The following is a 19,461-nucleotide window of genomic DNA, read 5'->3' as shown; positions in this document are numbered from 1 at the left end:
TATAAAAGTTCACAGAGCTTTTTGCAGACCCTGGCACACAGCATTACCACCATGGGTAGAACGTCAGCTGAGCTGCAGGTCAAGCAGGTTGGATCTCCTTGGAATTGCATTGATATACTTCTAATAGGCGCCAGCAAATCTGGCAAATTACAAAATGTTGACAGTCAACGTGGCTGCGAAATGTTCAGTGACAATATATGTGTTTTGTTTTCCTCAGTATCTCTTTCAATACAATGTCAGCTTGTAGCAGCTAAAGCACGATTCAGTTTTTTCTCTGATTATGTTAAGACAACGCACTGCACGTGGTAAAGTTTAGAGAAAGGTCGTGGTTAACAACTGAAAAAGTCCAAAGTGACCTGAAGCACGAGACACGACATGTTTACTTTATGTAATCAAAGTCAATATCTTTCTCTAACCCAAACCAAAGTGCTTTTGTTGCCTAAACCTAACCGCTAAGGGACTAAGAATGTGAAAGCTCATCTTGGGTGTCAAAGCTCTGTGCTCTGTGTGGCCACCATCCACCGCCGTGGTACAAGAACATAGCACTTCGTTCCCTGAAATATCACCCACGAACATAATCCAGGCAGCAACTACGTTTCCCTCAAAACTCTACTGCCGAAACACATAAGTAAAGAAACGTAACTTTTTACAAGGCAGAGTTGGATCATGACAAACAGTGCATGAAGAACCGCATGCACAGAGTGGTTGTTAAAGCAATGGTTTGTATGAGTGTTGAAGTGAGAGTAAGTTCCAGCTATTTAGTGTCTTAACATCGAGTTGGCTTTTAAAAAGACACACGCCTACTGATGTTACTTATAAACGGATCTCTACAATACGTTACATCCATTCAGGAACAGTTATAGGATTTATGAGGAAAGACAAGCTTTTTAATGTTTTTTTTGGCATTTACTGTACGTTAAAGTCTACTTATATCATGATAGAGTGATTCAGCTAGCAAGAGAAGAGAGTCATTTTGCATTGGATTGTGTCTTTAACCCTGGCTTTCAGCTAAGCGGGATCATTTGTTCTCTGAAACACACATGCACACACACACACACACACACACACTTCAACAAATAATGAGTGATGTTTCCCACCTGGCGAGGAGATGACTTTACCCCCCCTCCCCATTTACACCATTAATCAGTTAGCCCCTGTAAATCAGTCCAAACAAATAATTCAGATTGATATCACTGTCCTGGTGTCTTGCCCTCGAGGAGAGCAAAGTGAGACGGATGACGTATGTAACAGATGGTAGAAATGCAATCAGATATATCAGCTTGCAGGAAGCTGTAGGGACTATGCAGGACCTGGAAAAACCACATGTTTGATCCCCATAAGAGCTGTGAGTTCTTCCAAAGCAGAAACAGCCATGTCAACTCTGAAGACACAACATTTTTCTCGATAAAGGATCTTTTATTTTAATATCACAACAATGAATACATTTGTTAATAAATTTTATTGAAATACAACTTTGTGCACCTCCCCTGCTCAAACAAAACTACATTCCTGATCCTTATTCCAATCTCTAATCCAATCTCAGTGCAACACCATGTTTTCGCTCAGTAACAAAATATGATCATTATTTGAAGTTGGACAAGACACCGTTACATATTGTTGGCCCCAAGAGGGCACTGAGACGTGTGCAGGAATTTTGGTAAAAAGTGGACAAAGCTGGCTGGGTGAAATTATAGTGTGTGAGCTGGGACAGTCTGCTGCTTCTGCATTTAGTGATTTATTCTGATAAAATGGTATATTTTACAGGGAAATGTATGAAAGGTGCTATGTATATGATACGTTTTAAAATTAAGCCTCATAATATGTTGTACAGAAAGTAATGTACCGTTTTATTATAACTGCACAAGTGTTAATTTGTTTTTTGGAAACCTAGGTGTTCTCTTTCTATCAGAAACATTACAGAACTTTCAAATGTTCTTCTCCACAGCAGTCTGAATCTCTTTCTGTCTTCTCACCGGTCCGGGATGACTCTAAAACAGCCCACATGCAGATGATGATTCATGACGTTCATTAACACACACACACACACACACACACACACACACACACACACACACACACACACACACACACACACACACACACAGGTTGAAAATGGCAGTGCTTGTATGATGTCTGAGAAAACATTCTTTTCTGCCTCAACATTAAGAAGAAAAACAATTCTTTCAGCAAAGAAGTTAGTCATTATTATACATGCAGTTCTGTAAAAATACGTTTTCTGTCAGGTCCTTAAATTCTCGGTGTACCTTGGCATATTTAAATGCCAGCAGGATGCGATCAGTTCTGCAATTGTTATGGTAATTTAAAAAAAGGCACTAGCTCAAAATTAGATCCTTTTTTTTTTTTTTCCTTTGGACTTTTGTGATTTCCTTTTGCTAATGTATCTCCTGTGGAGAAAAGGCTTGGATTGTTCTCCGTCAAATTATTGCTGCATTTTCCAGCTCAGTGCATTACACTGTGTGTCTTTCCTCCTCCCGGGTAATTGGAAATCGGCCCTGAAGAGGCTTGGAAATAATTACGCACATGCTGTGACAGGAACTTTTATTTCACATATCAAATGTGACATTAGTGAAATGACTTGACAAGAAACAGCCTTTATTTTCAGTGTATCATCAGAGCTCACCCCATCTCCTTCTTATTCTCTCTGTCTTTGTCTTGTCTATTTATGTGGCCTTTTTCTGTCTGTCTGCCATTTTCTTTCTCTTTGGCTCACTTTTATGCTGTTTCTCCAGTACGTGAAACTGTGTGTTTGATAAGGAAGAAGCCTTTGAAGAATCAATTAGTGATAAGTCCATTCTTGCTGCACAGTGTTAGATCAAGATTCCTTATAAGTTGCATAGGATTCATTCAGACTTAAGATCCTGAGAAAGCAATGAAAAGTTAAGACTACTCCTGTTCTCCCTCATTTCTTCTCCACAACTTCTAATTATTTTCTTTCCTCTCTCCCTCTTTGACCTCTCCTCTCCACGCCCCCGGTTGTTTATTCTCGTCTTACCGTTTACAGCAGCGAGCAGGGCTTCTTCTTGACCTTGGTGGGCTGGGGGCAGAGCACGGCGCGGATGGCCTCATCAAACACAGTCTTCAGACCACGCTGGGTCAAAGCCGAGCACTCCAGGTACTTCACCGCGTCTGTGCGTGCAAAGAAAGGACACGCAGAGTAACGCACATCAATCACACAACACATGGAAACGTTGAGGCTTTTTTAATGCGTACGCAGCATTGATAATGCTGTGTATGTAAATGCAGATTTTAACCATGACTGACAAGAGATACTGTACGCAGAACATCCCATAGAACCTGAAAAGCCATCAGAAACAAAAAAGGCTCTAGCTTCTAAACCCGATTTGGCCCATTTCTACTATCAACAAACCATCTGTCTGTGGTCCAACAGTAGAGGCAAACATGAGGTTTGGGGAACACAATCTTAATTTGATGAATTTTACCTTAATGAAAATCTTCACGCTGTGACTGATATCCTGTGCATAGATTTAATTCTTCCTTTTATATCTTTATTACATAATGTAATCCATCTTAGTACGGTGCAAGAAATCATGGATTGCAACTCTGGAAACAGTGTCACAGCAGCATAAGCTTTCATTTGGAGTCATGTTTGTGTCTACCTGACTAATGTAAGTCCAATATTTATCCAGCCTTTAACTTTGTTTTATTCTCCACTAAGAAAGAAATATCTGACCCTTCAGTGCTCCATTTTCCCCGTCAGCTATAATGCTTGTTTGACATTTGGTCCGCTAGAATACCTGAAGACTCGGGAGATAGTTTGTCACTATGGGCAACCCCCTTTTGCATAACATGTCGTCATTTAATCCATTAGTGATATAAAAACATGGATTAGTGCAGCTCTAAAAACCCAACAACAGGCCGGGGCTAAATTAGCAGCAACCCTTTTTATTCATCTGAGGAAGCTGATCTAAAGGGTTAAAGGTGTTTATCTCTCAAGGCTGATGTGATGAGAAATTTACCACTAGTGCTTTATGACTAAATAACTTTCACTTTCCCCAGTCATATGTAAGAGAAATTCAAGGCATACGCAATTGATGGACCACATTTTCATTTATCTATACACACAGAGTGGTTGAAATCACTTGCTAAGCAATTAAGCACTGCTTTGTTTCAAGACTCCACCAGCCAGATTGGCTATAGTCTCCTGTCCTACGAGACCAGAGAGAACCCCGTGAGTGCTACTGACCTATCTCCTTTGCCAGCGCCAGGCCCTGAGGGTAGGTGATTGGTGAAAGCTTTTTTTCCTTCAGCTTCTCAATGGTATCCTTCTCGTCCCTCAGATCAAGCTTGGTGCCCACCAGGATGATGGGTGTGGAAGGGCAGTGGTGGCGAACCTCCGGGTACCACTGGTGGAGGACAGAGTTACAGACAGACAGAACGAGGAGTGACAAGGGGGGAGCACGAAGTGAGGGTACGTGTCAGGGATGAGGGAAATGACAGGGGGGGAAGGGAGGCAGTGGGAGAAAGTAAAGGCAGATGAAGGAGTTTTCTTAAGCTGTCATGAAAGAAGTCTTAAATGCCAATGACAGGCAAAAATGAGAACATATGATTGTGGTTAGGTGCAGGCTCCACATTTGCTTTTTCAATCAAGCAATCCAGGTTTCAGTCCCAACGGTCTCCATGCTCTAACCACCTCTTCCCTCGTTTACATTTTATTTCAAAGTTTTCGCTTTACTGCATCTCTCCCCGAGGCGCCCACTATTTTCCCCTTTTTTCTGCTCTCCTTTACCTCTGATCTCTCCTTTGCTTCTGCCTTTACCTCTTAAACTTCTTCCTCTTGCTCTTTCACCACTCTTTGCCTCTTTTATCCTCTCTGCATCCATTTTCCCCAGTGAGGAAATGAAAGATCGTATCTGCTAGAGGAATTAAGTAGATTACGTTAGTGCCCACAGGCTAGCGTTAGCTGTGGTTTTTGATTGGAAAATCCAGCCTGCTTAGAGAGGTAGTTTCTTCACTAGCGAGCCAGCTGACATGCGGGGATTATGAGTATTAAGTGATGAATCATACTGCTGCTTTTTTGAGTTTTTTAAAACTGTCCGACCGTGTATTGCTGAACTTTTTAACCACTACAGGATGCATATTCATGGAGTCCTTGAGTCTCCTTCTCCCTCTCCAATTTGATCTCTGTCTCTGAATTTTAATTAAAATATATTTCAATTAAGTTCTGGCATTCTGTCTTCACAGCTAATAGGGCAGTTCCCTAGTGGATATCTTTAAACCTACTTTATTAAGTGACTGTGTCCTAAAAGTGTAATGTTCTTGAAGCACGATTACACATGACAACAGAGCTGTAAACTTGAGACTTGGACTTGATTCCTGTGATACTTGACTTTGCTTGAGACTATGGTCCCTCAAGACTTGACTAAGTCTATGCATTGAGATTAATTGGATTAAGGTTTATTGTTCTGAAAGATTTGAGGGCCTGCCTGATTGACTTGAGGTATGACTTCAAATTGTCTTAAATAACTTGAGACTTTACTTGAAACTTGCTCTGAAAGACTAAAGAGCTGACTTGGACTTGTCTTGGGTGATTTGAAACCTGACTTAACTTGACACTTATTCTGAAAGACTTGGGTCAAGACTTGAACTTGAGACTTGAATTAGACTTGTCTTGAATGAGCCAAGATATAGCTTGAACTGTTTTTAAATGACTTGAGACTTGAGTTAGACAACTCTTGACATTAGACTTGACTTGGACTTGTGTAGAATGACTTGAGACTTGATCTGTTAGATTTAGTGTTTGACTTGGACTTGTTTCGATTTATCCGAGGCTTAACTTGGACTTGTCTTCAAAAACTTGGGTTTTGAGACTTGCTCTGAAAGACATCAAATTTTACTTGTTCTTGCCTGACCTGAGAGACCTGCTTTAAAAAATTTCGGATTTGACTTTTACTCTCCTCAGTTGACTTGAGAAATGAGCTGAACCGGACTTGGACTAGTTCTCAAAACAGTTGAAAACACATTTGCAGAATACAGTCGCACTAATTCCACCATTAGCCACTGACAAGCTACACTAGAGTAGTCTGTGCTTATTGCAAGGTAGCCCAGTGAGGCAGCCAGTGATAAAAGCTGAGCAGGATGGTTCGTGCAGTTTAGTGTCTTCATTAGCTTTTTATGTTTTTCTATAGTGCAACAATACCACAGTCATAAGATAAAAGATGTAATTTACTTTTAATTACATAAAACGGTTGTTAAGCACAGCACTAATCTGTCTGCTCTTTCTTTCCAGCAGGTTGTGCGTCCTCTACCGTAGCACAGATTGACTGTCTGATTGTTGATGGGTGGGCGTTGAGTGCGCGGGATGCTGGTCAATCTAGACCCCACTGTGTCATTATGCTTCGACTTGCCTGACATTTAGCTGCGCGGGAGCCTGGCTGTCAATAGCTGCTAACTTCCACACACGAAAAACGAATGATTTTTCTGAAACTGATTAAGGAAGGAACGTGAGGGGAGAAACGGCTTCGTATGAAGGCAGACAGAGTCTAAAAGGTTCTGAATCTCAAAAATGCCCAAATAATATTGGTTTATTTAACCAATGGCACGCATTTCCTGCAAACAGTGACAGGCAAAACATTCTGCCTCTTTGTGCCTGTCATGACCACATGTGAAAAATACATTTGAGTTCCATTTTCTTAACCACATACGGGTATTTTGGTACATTTTTTTTTTTGGTACATGAGGACAGATACAGCTTTGTTCTCTGGGTGTATTATTATATCTAGCCCTCTTCCACTATTGAAGTTTCACTCATCTCCATGCATGCCAACTAACCTACCACTTTTATGGTACCAACCCAGGTCCTTGTTACTATTGTGACTTACAAGGGATTCAAGCCGAAGAGCAAAGCAGTGGTGAATCATACTAAAACTTATCTAATCAATATCCCTGATGTTATTCCCTTTGTTCTAACGTACTGGTGTTCTTATAGGATATTTAGAGGGCTGAAGAGGTAAGGGTGGTTTTGAGAGAGGTCACATTAGAAAGCTCCTGCAGAGGCCCCCTGCTTCTGTTGTAGCACTCGTCCTTGCATCTACGGCGCACAGGAAATGGAGAATACACGAAACCACTAAAACCAAGAGAGCACTTAAGACGAGAGCGCTGTACATGAAAGGTTTTATCTCACAGTGCTACATATAGAATCCGGTGGTCTTTTCGTTAATGACCCTGAACAGAAATCAGCATGACTAGAATATACAGGGATGGATGGAAATCTAAAATCTAGAGCTGAAACGATTAGTCGATGAACAGAAAACGAAAAAACAAAAACGAATCTGCAACTCTTATGATGATTGATCAATTGTTTCGGTTTTTATCAGGCAAAAATACGCAACATTCTCTGTTCAACCTTAAGTAAATCATGGTGTGGTGATGGTGACACCTTTTTTCCTCGCCCTCATTCAGTCAAACTAAAGACAGACAGTGTTGAGGAATATCATAGACACATAATCCATGCCATGCAGGCACACAGGAACAGTTTCTGCAATCCTGATTATTTCTCGCTCGTCCTGTCATTCTAATGGTAATAGAAGCAAGAATCAAATCTTTGTTTCCCTGACTATAACATCCACAGTCATTTTTATTTTAGCACTAAGGAAAATATACAGTGTATAAGTGGATACTATTTCATTCTGGTGACACATAAGAAGGTCCAAATAATAATGTACCGTCAGAGACAAGACTCACCTTAGCTCTGACGTTCTCGTAGGACGCTGGGCTCACCAGGGAGAAACAGATCAGGAAAACATCCTGGATGCACCAAGGGGCAGAAAAAGAAGGAGATGAAATGTAGAGATAGTTAAACAATGAGAAGAGAGACGGGAGAAGGGTTAGATAGATTTGACCACACCGGCACAGTCTCTATGTCTGCAAGTTTATATAAATAGCAGTTAAACGTATCTGTCATATATGTTCTCATTTTATTGCAAAGGACATTTTTGTACTGTGGAGATTCTCACTCTGCATTATCTGTGTGTTATTTGGTGGAAGCGAGTACTTGATTCAAAATGGGCCAAAATGCTTAGGCTGACTTGACCAAAAAAATCGTATAGCAGCATGCACTTACTTTTGAGTGTGGTTTTCTGCCCGAAGGCGGTGGTTTTCCCAGCACTTTCGGCCACGTCTTACGTGCTTATGTCTGTTATTACATGACCGTAACTCCATACTTTGGTTATGGAAAAACAACTAAACCACCCCCTTCACCACTGAGCGAACACAGCTGGTGAAAAGCCACAAGTGGGGGCTGAAAGCCCCGGATAAACCAAGTAAGTGAACCATGTATGGTATCCATTCATTTTGGATACCATACACACACCAAATAACACCCTTCATAATTTTGAATATTGCAATAATTTTGCCCCAAAAGCCAGTCAAAATAAAAATGTTTTATATTGATATATATATGTATATGTATACATATATATATATATTGTGTTTTTTCAATATGAGATTACGTTTGTTTTGCTGCGTTTCTACCTAATATTTGTACTTAATCAGTCAAGTTTCACATTAGTGTTAACAGCATTTCTAGGAATTTCCATCTATGTTTTTCAATGTCTTCCCAAATGAATCAGCTTCCTCCTCATGAACTTTCTTTTCTTTTCACTTTCTATCTTTTGTTTATTTAACGAGATGTCACACAATTAGGCGCAGTATTGAATATGGATCTGAAACTCTCTACGCCCCCTTTGTGAATCCCAGCCGGACACAAAGTGTATTTTATTTTTTTCTAATGACCTCTGTGTGTGTGTGTGTGTGTGTGTGTGTGTGATTGTATACCGTCTGTGGGTAGGACAGTGGGCGGAGCCTGTCGTAGTCTTCCTGTCCAGCTGTATCCCAAAGGCCCAGGTTGACCGGCTTGCTGTCCACCATCACATTAGCTGAGTAGTTGTCAAACCTGTGGGGAGCGGGAAGGTCAGAGATCAGTCAGTCATTCATTTAAGTGACTATTCAAACAATCAGTGCTTTGATTTATGAATGCAACAAAAATGTCATCATGCCAGGGTAGGGTCTCATAGTTAGACATAAGTCATCTGAGATCAGAAAGAAGCTTTTAATTAGAGAAAACATGTGGCTCTCTCTCGCCTTCTTACTGAGCTCCATCTCCTTACTCCGTTGAAGGAAACAACCTCTGCAATGCTCTGGATTACAATACTTAAGCAGCACTGCCTCCACGTGGTCACACTGAAACACTACAGTCTCAGATTTTCCAATCTCATCTGAGCTTTAATCCGGACCCGCGGTATGCACAGTCCCTGCCACCCATCCGACAGTCTAACACTCGCCAAAAAGCTTCGTGTGAGGAGCAATGAGTGCGGGGCACTGACTGCGCATGAGGTCAGCGCTGCGGGCCCTTCTAACCTATGTCATCTTATGGATAATGTCAGTTTTCCCGTACGCAACGCTGATTAACACACGATTTTGTGGCAACATCCTGTTTCAGCGCCGTGTACTTTCAGACTGTTAAAAAGGCAATGAAAGATACGATACCATCCCTGACCTTTCCTCTCTTTGACAGTTTCCAGTCTGGTTTGGAGTTGTTTTGAAGATTTTAACGGTCACATCTAAAATTACCCAGTTCTATTCCTCAATCCCTGGTAAAGACTAAAGAAGACATCTCAGTCACTTCTCACTTAACAAGGGATTTGTTTATTTCATTCTCTTTTATCTTATTGTATTTAATTTCATGTAATTGTCGTACTTGAAATGGCCGGATTTTACCCGGATTGTTACCATTTGTTGTTCTGAATTGTTAGTCTTGATTTACTCATGTAGGGCCCCTGGTAACTTTGTCTTGAAGGCTGCTTTGTAAATGAATTTTATTGATATAATGTTGACGAAACAGACATGGGATCGGTGCCTTGCTCGTGGGCACAGCGACATTCATCGTCGAGGAAGAGGAGAGCGTTTATCACTTACTTTCCTCCTCTCTGTTTGCTGTACCCGTACCTTCGCGGTAGTTTTGAGCAGGCGAACCTTTAGGGAGAAGCGTGTTTTCCTAAGCTGTAGGCTGCTGCCAGCCCGAACCTGTCGGCGCCAACGCCATCAGACATCTGCAGACGTACTGTGGCAGAGTATGTGCGCGTATGTCCGATCGAGACTCTGACGCGTGTCCGATGCGGGCGTAGAAGTGGCACACACCGCAGGGCAGGTGTGTTCATAAGGGGTAAATCGTAGATGTGCAGCTACGCGGTTGTTTGCTTGCGCTTGTCATTTTCTGTACGTTCTTCGTGTGACTTTCAGAGAGAGCGAGAGAGGCGGCATGTGTCTGTGCGCGTCATACTCACACAGTAGGAATGTACTCCCCGGGGAAGGCATTGGTGGTGTAGCTGATGAGAAGACATGTTTTTCCCACAGCGCTAGATCACACAAGTAAAAACACATACACAGAGAGACGTTATGAAAAGACAAGAACAATGAGAGAAAGATTAAAGGTGGGGCTTTATCAGGAGACATAAGCTCTGTCCCACTTCCACGCCACATTCTAACAACAGTATACAGTGTGTACTATATACTAATTTCCATAGTATACTTCTTTATGACCTACTACACGAGAAATCAAACTTACTTTCCATCTTGTACAAACAGGAAATGATGCAAGACGTGCACTGACAGACATCAGTCATACCACGAAGAGAAAGCAACATGGGTTTTTTTTTTAAACGGTTTTATTTTTTACTTTCTGAGACTTTCTTGAAGATTTTTCACTTGTCACTTACAAGGTTTTATTTTCCAACTTGTCCATTTTCTTTGTCCATCGCAACTTGGGAGGATGCTGAACAATTTTTAGTAGCGTTACACTGACATCTCTAAGTTTTAGTTAATTTTGTCGCCTTTATAAGTGTGAACACACGCATGCTCCAAACCTGCTTAGAGTGGGTATGTAGTATGGAATTGGGACAGATCTACTGAAAAGGAGGAAGGCAGACTGAGCCACAGTATCACAAGTTTATTCTATACAGTTTTAGTGCTAATATCACAGGTTTTAAACTGAGACAAACACATCGGACCCCAGTACATGTCCCTCACAGCATCAACTGTGAACTGCCTGTCTGAACATCCACGTTGAGGGAAACTGCACGGCTGTGCGCTGGAGATGATCAAACAAGTATCAACTGGCCTTGTTCTTATTTTGTTCCGGAGCTCCGCTGTCAGCATTTCAACGACAACGCCAGAACTCGTGCAACCGTCTTCATCGAGGCACTGGCACACAGGATACGTAACATCCCGGATAAATGTGTCTGGTTGCAAAGTACGAGGAGCTCCCTCACCCCGTTTCCTTTCATCAAACAGAAGCTCTCCGGCAGGCTGAAAGCCCATCTTGAAACTAGGTGATCTGAAGCTCAGGTCCCCAAATCTCCAAATGTTCTACCTGTGGTTTGTCTGTAAGAGTGATATTTAGGCTCAGATTCTTCCTTATATCATAGTATTATAGTAAACAGCTTCCTTGCATCTGTTACAGACCTAAAATTTGTCTTAACAGTCGTCATTTTTATGACAAAAAAGCAAACTCCAGCAACTGATGAGGATCATAAAATGCCGCTTGAAGCTCCGGGCGAAGCTATGGTGGACTTTAGAATTAAGATCATTTTGTCAAACTATTACTAAAGATGTGGAACCAACTTCTCGGGCGCTCTAATGGCCACAGCAAATGTACGCTCCTGTGAAAAGTGGCATGAAAATATTCAGCAGATTCCGAACATTGTCTTCGGAATCACAGCCGTTATTGATGCCACCACCGATGCTTCGATTAACAAGGCCAAGAGTCTTTCTCCGGTTGAGCGTCTTATCGAATCAGATCAGATCTGTTGAAGGACCTTTTCTGTGCCAAATGGACAGGGACGGCCTCGGTGGATTAGTTTATGCCCGGGACTACTGATGAAACAGGTTGTTTTCTTGCACAGTGCACAACACACAAGGTTCCAGGGAGCTTATAGAAATTCACAAAAATTTTAAATCACCTCAGTTCATTTGTCTGTACCTTGCACCTGACACTGGTGTGACTTAGTATAGAGGAATGAGTTGGGACCACGCCTGCTTTCTTTAAGTGTCAGATCACCCAAATCCCAAACACAAAAGAAGTCCCACTTACCCTTACGGAGCATTCAACCATGCAGATCGTGTCATAATCATGGAAAGTAATAAAGATTTTGTTTGGCTTGCAACATTGCAAAGCCCTTGCTTGGAAAAACTGTGGACAGTTTTCAGGGTTTTGGATAGAAAACAGCTCCCAAAGAAAAGAGAGAGAGTGAGAGTGTTTAGTTTTTATTTATGCAGTTCTCATTAATGAATAATTACAATTGTTATGTAATTCAAGGCTAGATCCTACAAGATATAACTGAGAAAATATATCTTTCTGCGGTTTGGGTGGACTGACCCTTTAAAGAGAAGTTGACAGGCCAAAAATAAAAGAGGCTTTTGTCAAATAAGCTGGCATTTTAAGAAGGCCAGCCAAGGAACAAAATGAGTCAGTGGTTGTTATGAGCAGCTCAGCTGACAGCTAAGAGGAGCTGTATGTGTGTGAGCACTCCTGTCTTTGTGAGGACCGGCTTGAGTTTTACAGGGTTGAGTTCGATGACATTGTGTCAGCGCATCACTTCCCTGAGGATTCAGACCTGGTTTTACAGTTATAGTTAGAAAAAGATTTAGGTGAAATATAAAGGGCTGGGGTAAGGCCTGTAGTTGTGCCAGCTGAGGCTGTGGGTGAAGGAGTGTGTTTTATCAGTGAAGGCTCTCAGAAGTATAGACATACAAGTGTGTGTGTGTGTGTGTGTGTGTGTGTGTGTGTGTGTGTGTGTGTGTGTGTGTGTGTGTGTGTGTGTGTGTGTGTGAATTTTGCGGCTGTATGTGAGTCAAAAAGGAACTGATCTGTTTCAGAAGCACCAGTAAAGTGCTGAAAACAGGAACCAGGCAAAGTGAGCTATCAAGAAAAAAAAAAAAAAAAAGACTTCCACCTCTGATCTGTCCGTCTGTTAGTTCTTAATCTTGTTTTCCATCAACGCTTCTGTCCCCTACTGACACCAGCCCACGTTATCTGGGTCTAGCTTGGCCTACTCTTCAAAGGGGGCATCGTTCTCGCTCCATCTCGGTTTCTGTCTTCCTGCTCCTCACCCCAGTTCTCTCCCTCCCGTTCCCTATACCCGGTTCTCTCCTTGTTTCTGTCCTTGTCCATGTTAGCCCGTTGGTTGAGCTCTCGTAACCATCGCGTCAACACACTCTCCCTTATTTCTTCCTTCTTTGTTCGAGACATCCCCGTATTCTTCCAGTCCAAAAAAAAAAAAAAAAAAAAAAAAAAATACAAGCCACAGTAATCAGTCAAATGGCCTCAACCACACAGAAGGAAAAAAAGGTATCAATTAGTTAATCGCGTTTAAATTGGTTTATATAGAGGAGTAGAGTAGTACTTTAATGTCTCAGAGGGGAAAATTGGCTCATATTTTCCTCTTGATTATGTTTGTTGTGTTTTATGTATTTAACCTCAATTGGTTTTTTTTGTTGTTTTTTTTTTAGTCCCACTACATAAAGTTTTCGTCACAACTTACATTGTGCAAGAGATATGGTGATATGGCGGCTACACACAGAGCTAGTTGGTGAAATACCGTGGCCGGCGGGCTAACCGTGAACGCACCAGCCAGCCAGGACAATGCTAGCGCTAGTCGGTCAACATAGCTCTCCAAACGTCCTTCTGTTTTCTGGAGTCGTCGTTTCGTTCAAGAGAGAGCCGGAGGTGAAAACTCTCAAAGCTGGCGGTTGGCTAACAAGTTCACTCGCTGGGTCGCCAACAGGACAACACGCTCACGCCGTTTAGTCATAAGATGCATTTCTTCAGCTCCTGTCTCATAACTGTCTGCAAACCGTCCCTCTGTTGTGAAACGGTTTATAATCCATGGTTTTCCAAATCTGCACCTCAAAGCGTGAAAAGTTTGTGTTGATTTACTTTGTACCCCTTAAGTGAATCCACATGATTCTGTTGGAAATAATTAATTTCGCTGGGAACTTTTGGCGCTGTTGGTGTGACCGGACCATAAAGGTTGATTAATAATGTAATTCTACTCTGTCCGACAGTAGCCCATATATTTTCTGTATCAGCTTGTTCCATCTCCTCACTGCAGTTAAATGATATTTTACGCTGACTGAATGGAAATATTGGAAATATTCTAGATATCTAGTTCACGATTTTATACATATTGATACTGCAATATTTGTTATTTTTGAGGAACTTTGGGATCTACGCCAGAATTGAAAATACTGTAAGGTTCTGTGGGTTTCTAACAATGTTTATTTGGACAGCATGAGTTCGTAATGACCGACTGACCATCAGGCCCCTGCCTGTTACAGGGTTTTAAAATCTGTTTAATGCTGTTATATTGTATGATAAGACGGATATTTTAATACATAGTGTGTTTGAACTTCCATTGAACTAAACTGTTGTTGACACAGTACGTCCATCCAACATGGATGGCATATAACAGCGCCGCATATCAGCAGCGTGTTGGTTTGTACACAAAGACTCGCTGAGAGACAACAGACTTCCCTGCAACTTGAGACCAACTTCCTCTTCCCCCCCTGTAGATCTCTTTCTTCACACCTGGTTTAGTCCCACAGATCGACAAATAATCACGTGTTCACACGTCACACAAACTGTGCCGCTGCCGAGTTTCTGTTAAAAGTCTGTACCGTCTCCACAAGGCACCTCCTTCGGTGAGACATGGTGGAGCCCCAAACTCAGCAGCAGAAAGGCAGAAATTACTCATACCACCACCACCAGCTTCAACTGACAGCGCCTCCGCTCTCATAAGGCCAACGTACATATAGTTATATTCCCTCAGAAGTATTGTATGGACTATCCGTAAAGTTCATACAATACTTCAACAAAGATATTCCGATTTTTTTTTTTTTTTTTTTGTCAACCACTTTTTGCAATTTTTGAAAACAGACGCATCAATACTCTCTGCCGTCATTGGCCAAACGCGCACAGGTTCACATCACCTCCTCCCCTGTTCGCGTTCCCCGCTGAACTGCGTGGATTAAAAATTGTGTTGTTTCAAAGAAAAAAGAAAAAAAGAACAGGGGAGCAAATCTGGGGGAAAAGAACAGGGGAGCAAATCTGGGTCAAGTTCTGGACAGATGCTGTGATTAAATAGAACCCATGAGTTGCTGATGTTTTCAAGCTAAGGAGTTGAGCTCGTCATTCAAGCTAGAAACGTTCGCTGCTAAGATCAACAAACACTGCCGTTTTTTGCGTGTATTTGCATTACTACCTCATATCAGAATCTATTTACAAAAAACACAAATTTAAAAGAAAATTCATCTAATTTCCTTAGGCAATGTCATTTTTAAAAAGCGTTAGGGTACATCACATCTCATGAACTTCGGGAACAGAGTAAACACATCAAGCCAAGATACAGAGCAGTCCACACATTTTCCCTTGTGTTTTTTAAATTAAACGACAGAATGCGGCGTTGGTACATGCTCTCCAGAATGGCACATAGAAGCGTTTTCTGATCTGATGCCACAACTGACAAGACAACATCGCCATTTCCACAAATAAGACCCAGCCATTCACCCTGACCCCCTCCTTCTGTGGACGTTGTGGCTCTGTAACAGTGTCATACTACTCCCCCCTTCATTCCAAACGAGACAAAAGTCTTGATTTCTACCGCCACTAGAGGGCTTTGCCACTTGGGTGCAAGTAAACGTCGTTTTCTGGCCATTCGCTGAAACAAGTGATGCTCTCATTTTTCATGAGAGGACAGTTTTATTTTTTTAGGGTGTCCACCTGCAAATGAAAACTGAAAGTCCACACTTTACTCTTACATAACACTGTTTTATTTTAGGTTTAAAGTGCTAAAGTAAACCAAAAATAATAGTGATGACAAACATCACACCCCCTACTTCCCAACTCTATAGTTTTAAATCACAGTGTCACATTCAGCACACACCAGGAAGCTCAGCACACACAAGGAAATGCAGCTGCATTACCTGTGTGTTACCTGTAAATGTTTAATTCTCCCTAACTGTTTAGTGATCTCTTGCAGCAACAACTACTGCGATTCCACTTCACGGTTTCCCTCATCGTGACAAACAGTGCTTTTGCCCCACCTTCGAGGATAAAACGTGTGTAGAAGTTAGTTTTTCTGATGTGGCAGAGGACCCATTGTCCAAACTTTTTCCCAGAGAGTACGTTTTAGACTTTAGACTGAGCAAATTCACCAATTTTCTAACACTAAAACAAAGTAGAGCTTTTATGTGTCTTCCAGTTTTTAAATCTTTTTTTTTTTTTGGTCTAATGTTTTCTTTCCTGCACCTCATGAGCCACTCTTTTTAACATTTCTTGGATTTTCATCTACAGTAAGAGTCTGTACTCATGTCATGTACTCCAGCATTTTCCTGCATGTTGTGGCCTGCACTAATCATCTGAATCAGCGCTGTCAAACACACGCCTAAAGTCTTACACGTATCCCTGGACAGACTGTGTGCTTACACAAGTTTAAGAGTCTAGTCGCCCGAAGTTTTTGAGTGAACACGGCCAAATTACTGCGGAAGTTGGGTCAGGCCATGTGAAAATCTTTGACTTTTCTATCAAATAACCCGAAATTCTTAGCCCAAGGCCAAACGTCCCCATCATGCATCAGCTGAGGTAACACTTCAGGATTCAATACTTGAAGGCAGCTTAAGTTATAACAATGTAGGCAAAGTAAAATAATGGCGTACCCATCTCCCACGACCACACATTTGATAGCCTGCATCCTGTTCCGCTCAGCTTCGTCTGTGCTCTTCGCCCTGACAGAAACAGACTCAGAGAGGAAGGTGCAGAGACGCAGATCAGCATGCAACTACAGGAAATGGTTACACACCTCCCTCACTCCCCTCCCTCTGCTGCCTCTTTTTCTGTCTCAGTCGCTCTTCCTTCACTGTTGCACACATCTCTCCTTCCTGTTTTGTTGTGTTTGGGCTTCTTCTAAACAACAGAACTTGTGCAAGCAGTGTGTAAAATACAGTACTAATGAGGTGAATAATGTGGAAAAGTCTCTGTTGCAACACATAAAAAGCTGTGAAATGAACCTGAAGGGTTTTGAAAGGTTAACTGTTGCAGTAACAGTAAGAATGGGCTTTATTTAAAACTTCTTCCTTTTGCAAAAATGAATGCGTACATGCACTGTGCGCGCACAAACACACACACACACACACACACACAAATTCACATGCATGTTTGTAATTTAGTTTACGTAATTTAAGTTTAATTTCAATCTACAAAGTGGAAAAACTGAAAATTAACATAAATAAAACCGTTTTACATAAATACCTCTACTACTACTACCCACCCACACACACACACACGCACACACAAATTCACATGCATGTGTGTAATTTAATTTAAGTAGTTTAAGTTTAATTTTAGTTTATAAAGTGATTTTACAAAGGAAATTAAGGGAAAATAATCCACAGTAATAAACAACTCACTACTACTATAAACCACGACTACTTCATACTAGACGATGCAGACGACACCCAACTATACCTCGCATTCCCACCAGTTCACCCCATGGTCTCGGCACGGATCTCAGCTTGTCTCTCAAACATATCCTCGTGGATGAGGAAAAATCCACCTTCAACTAAATCTGTCTAAGATGGAACTCTTAGTCATCCCCATCAAAATGTCTCTCACCCCAGCCAAGGTCGTGAGAGACCTGGGTGTCATGTTTGATGACCAGCTATCCCTCTGTGACCATGCTTCATCCGTCCCCCAGTCGTGCCGCTTTGCTCTTTACAACATAAGAAAAATCAGGCCTTACCTGACTTGGTGCAGACTGTGGTTATCTCTTGCCTCGACAATTACAGTGAAACCCTTAAAGATGGAATGCGGCGGCGCGTCTGATTTTCGATCGGCTTAAACCGGCATGTCACTCCGCTGCCCGTTGACCTCCACTGGCTACCCACGGCCGCACGCATCAAATTCGAGTCACGAATGCTTGTCTACAGAGGGACTTCTGGGTCTGGACCCATCTACTTGGGCTTAATAATCCAGGCATATGCCCCTTCTGGGCCACTGCATTTCTCAAGGAACATCGTCTGGCATTGCCATCCCTGCAGACGGGGCAATCACAGGCCAGACTGCTCTCGCTTGTGGTTCCCCGATGGTGGAAGGAGCTACAGAAATGTTACCAGCGCAGCGGCCTCCCTCTCTATCTTCAAGAAACTCTTGAAGACTCATCTCTTCTGAGAGCACCTCCTCTCCTAACACCTCTGACACCCTAACAGGCCTAAATAGCACTCACTGCGCAATTTTGGTGCACTTCTTCACCTGATCTCCTTGCACTTTGTCTTTTGAGTAGATCTAGCGCTTGGGACTTACTTCGAACTGTCCTACTGTACTGAGGCTTTACTGCCGTCCCTCACGCGCAAGTCGCTTTGGATGGAAGTGTCTTACAAATGAATCAATGTACGTGCAAATGTACACACACACAAACATTTGTAGTTTAGTTCAAATTTAGTTTAAGTAGTTTCGTTTTTATTTGAATTTTAATTTGTAAAGGGATAAGTATTAGAAATGTGATTTTAGTAAAATGGAAAGTAAACCACAGCAGCACACAAACACATCTTCAAACACTCATAATCATACTCTTTCAGTAACTGTGATGTTCTTTTGCTACCACTAGATGGCAAATTAGCATCATTTCTCTCTTTAATGATCATGCCCAAAACTCTGAGTGTGTACAGCAGAGGAGCTGTTTGTTGAACAATCAGACCTATTCACGTTTTTGCATCCTGCTTTAATCAATTTTTAATCTTTCTTAAGTAGGAAAATGTTTTAGCTTTTAGGCAACCAGCTGATGCATTTGTCAGATGAACTATGAGAAACTCCTAAAATATCATTATCCCGGTGGTGATGACATCTGTGGTACTTCAAAGTGAACCGAAGTGACTTTATGAAAATTTTCCTCTTGTAACTTGCATGTAGTTTCCTTAATGCATTGTAAGATCACTAATCCTCGGTTTTGGTGAAGCTGCGGGTTCCGTTCAAATTTTGGTCATTTAGCAGATGTTCCAGATGAATTTCAACAGCATCGGATACTGTTCAGGATGCTGCGTGCAAAACCACACGTGTTAACCCCTCATATCTTCTGCTATCATCAAATGCTTTCAAATGTCAAGCCAGCCTGAGTTAGACCACCAAAATAAAAAAAAATTAAAAAAAAGACAGGAAGGACCTTATCTTCAAAATAAAAGTGTCTAATTTGCAGTTCAAAGAGAATACACTGGAGTTCATCCTTTATCATGGAACACTGACTGGTTTCGATAGTTCTCTCAGAATCAGTGGGGAAACAGCTGGGCTGATAGATGTGCGTTTGTGTGTGTGTGTGTGTGTGTTTGTGTGTATGTGTGTGTGTGTGTGTGTGTGTGTGTGTGGGGGGGGGGCGCTTA

At 41.8% G+C, this 19,461-nt stretch overlaps 1 protein-coding gene across 1 annotated transcript; it reads right to left on the bottom strand.

Annotated features, from left to right (window-relative positions):
• Nucleotides 1-1,406: 1,406 nt before the first annotated feature.
• On the bottom strand, nucleotides 1,407-16,865 carry rac2 (Rac family small GTPase 2). The gene is made up of 7 exons (XM_040145996.1): nucleotides 16,750-16,865; nucleotides 10,323-10,394; nucleotides 8,815-8,932; nucleotides 7,723-7,785; nucleotides 4,226-4,385; nucleotides 3,014-3,147; nucleotides 1,407-1,988 (listed from the first exon to the last, which is right to left on the bottom strand). The coding sequence occupies exons 1-6, from the start codon at nucleotides 16,782-16,784 to the stop codon at nucleotides 3,017-3,019; spliced, it is 579 nt and encodes a 192-aa protein (XP_040001930.1). The 5' UTR covers nucleotides 16,785-16,865; the 3' UTR covers nucleotides 1,407-1,988; nucleotides 3,014-3,016.
• Between the last annotated feature and the right edge of the window lie 2,596 nt (nucleotides 16,866-19,461).

The sequence above is a fragment of the Xiphias gladius genome, chromosome 15 (genome assembly GCF_016859285.1).
Source record: "Xiphias gladius isolate SHS-SW01 ecotype Sanya breed wild chromosome 15, ASM1685928v1, whole genome shotgun sequence".
Taxonomy (NCBI): Eukaryota; Metazoa; Chordata; class Actinopteri; order Istiophoriformes; family Xiphiidae; genus Xiphias; species Xiphias gladius.
Note: the sequence above shows the minus strand (reverse complement) of the source record. Positions and strands in the feature narration are given on the sequence as shown.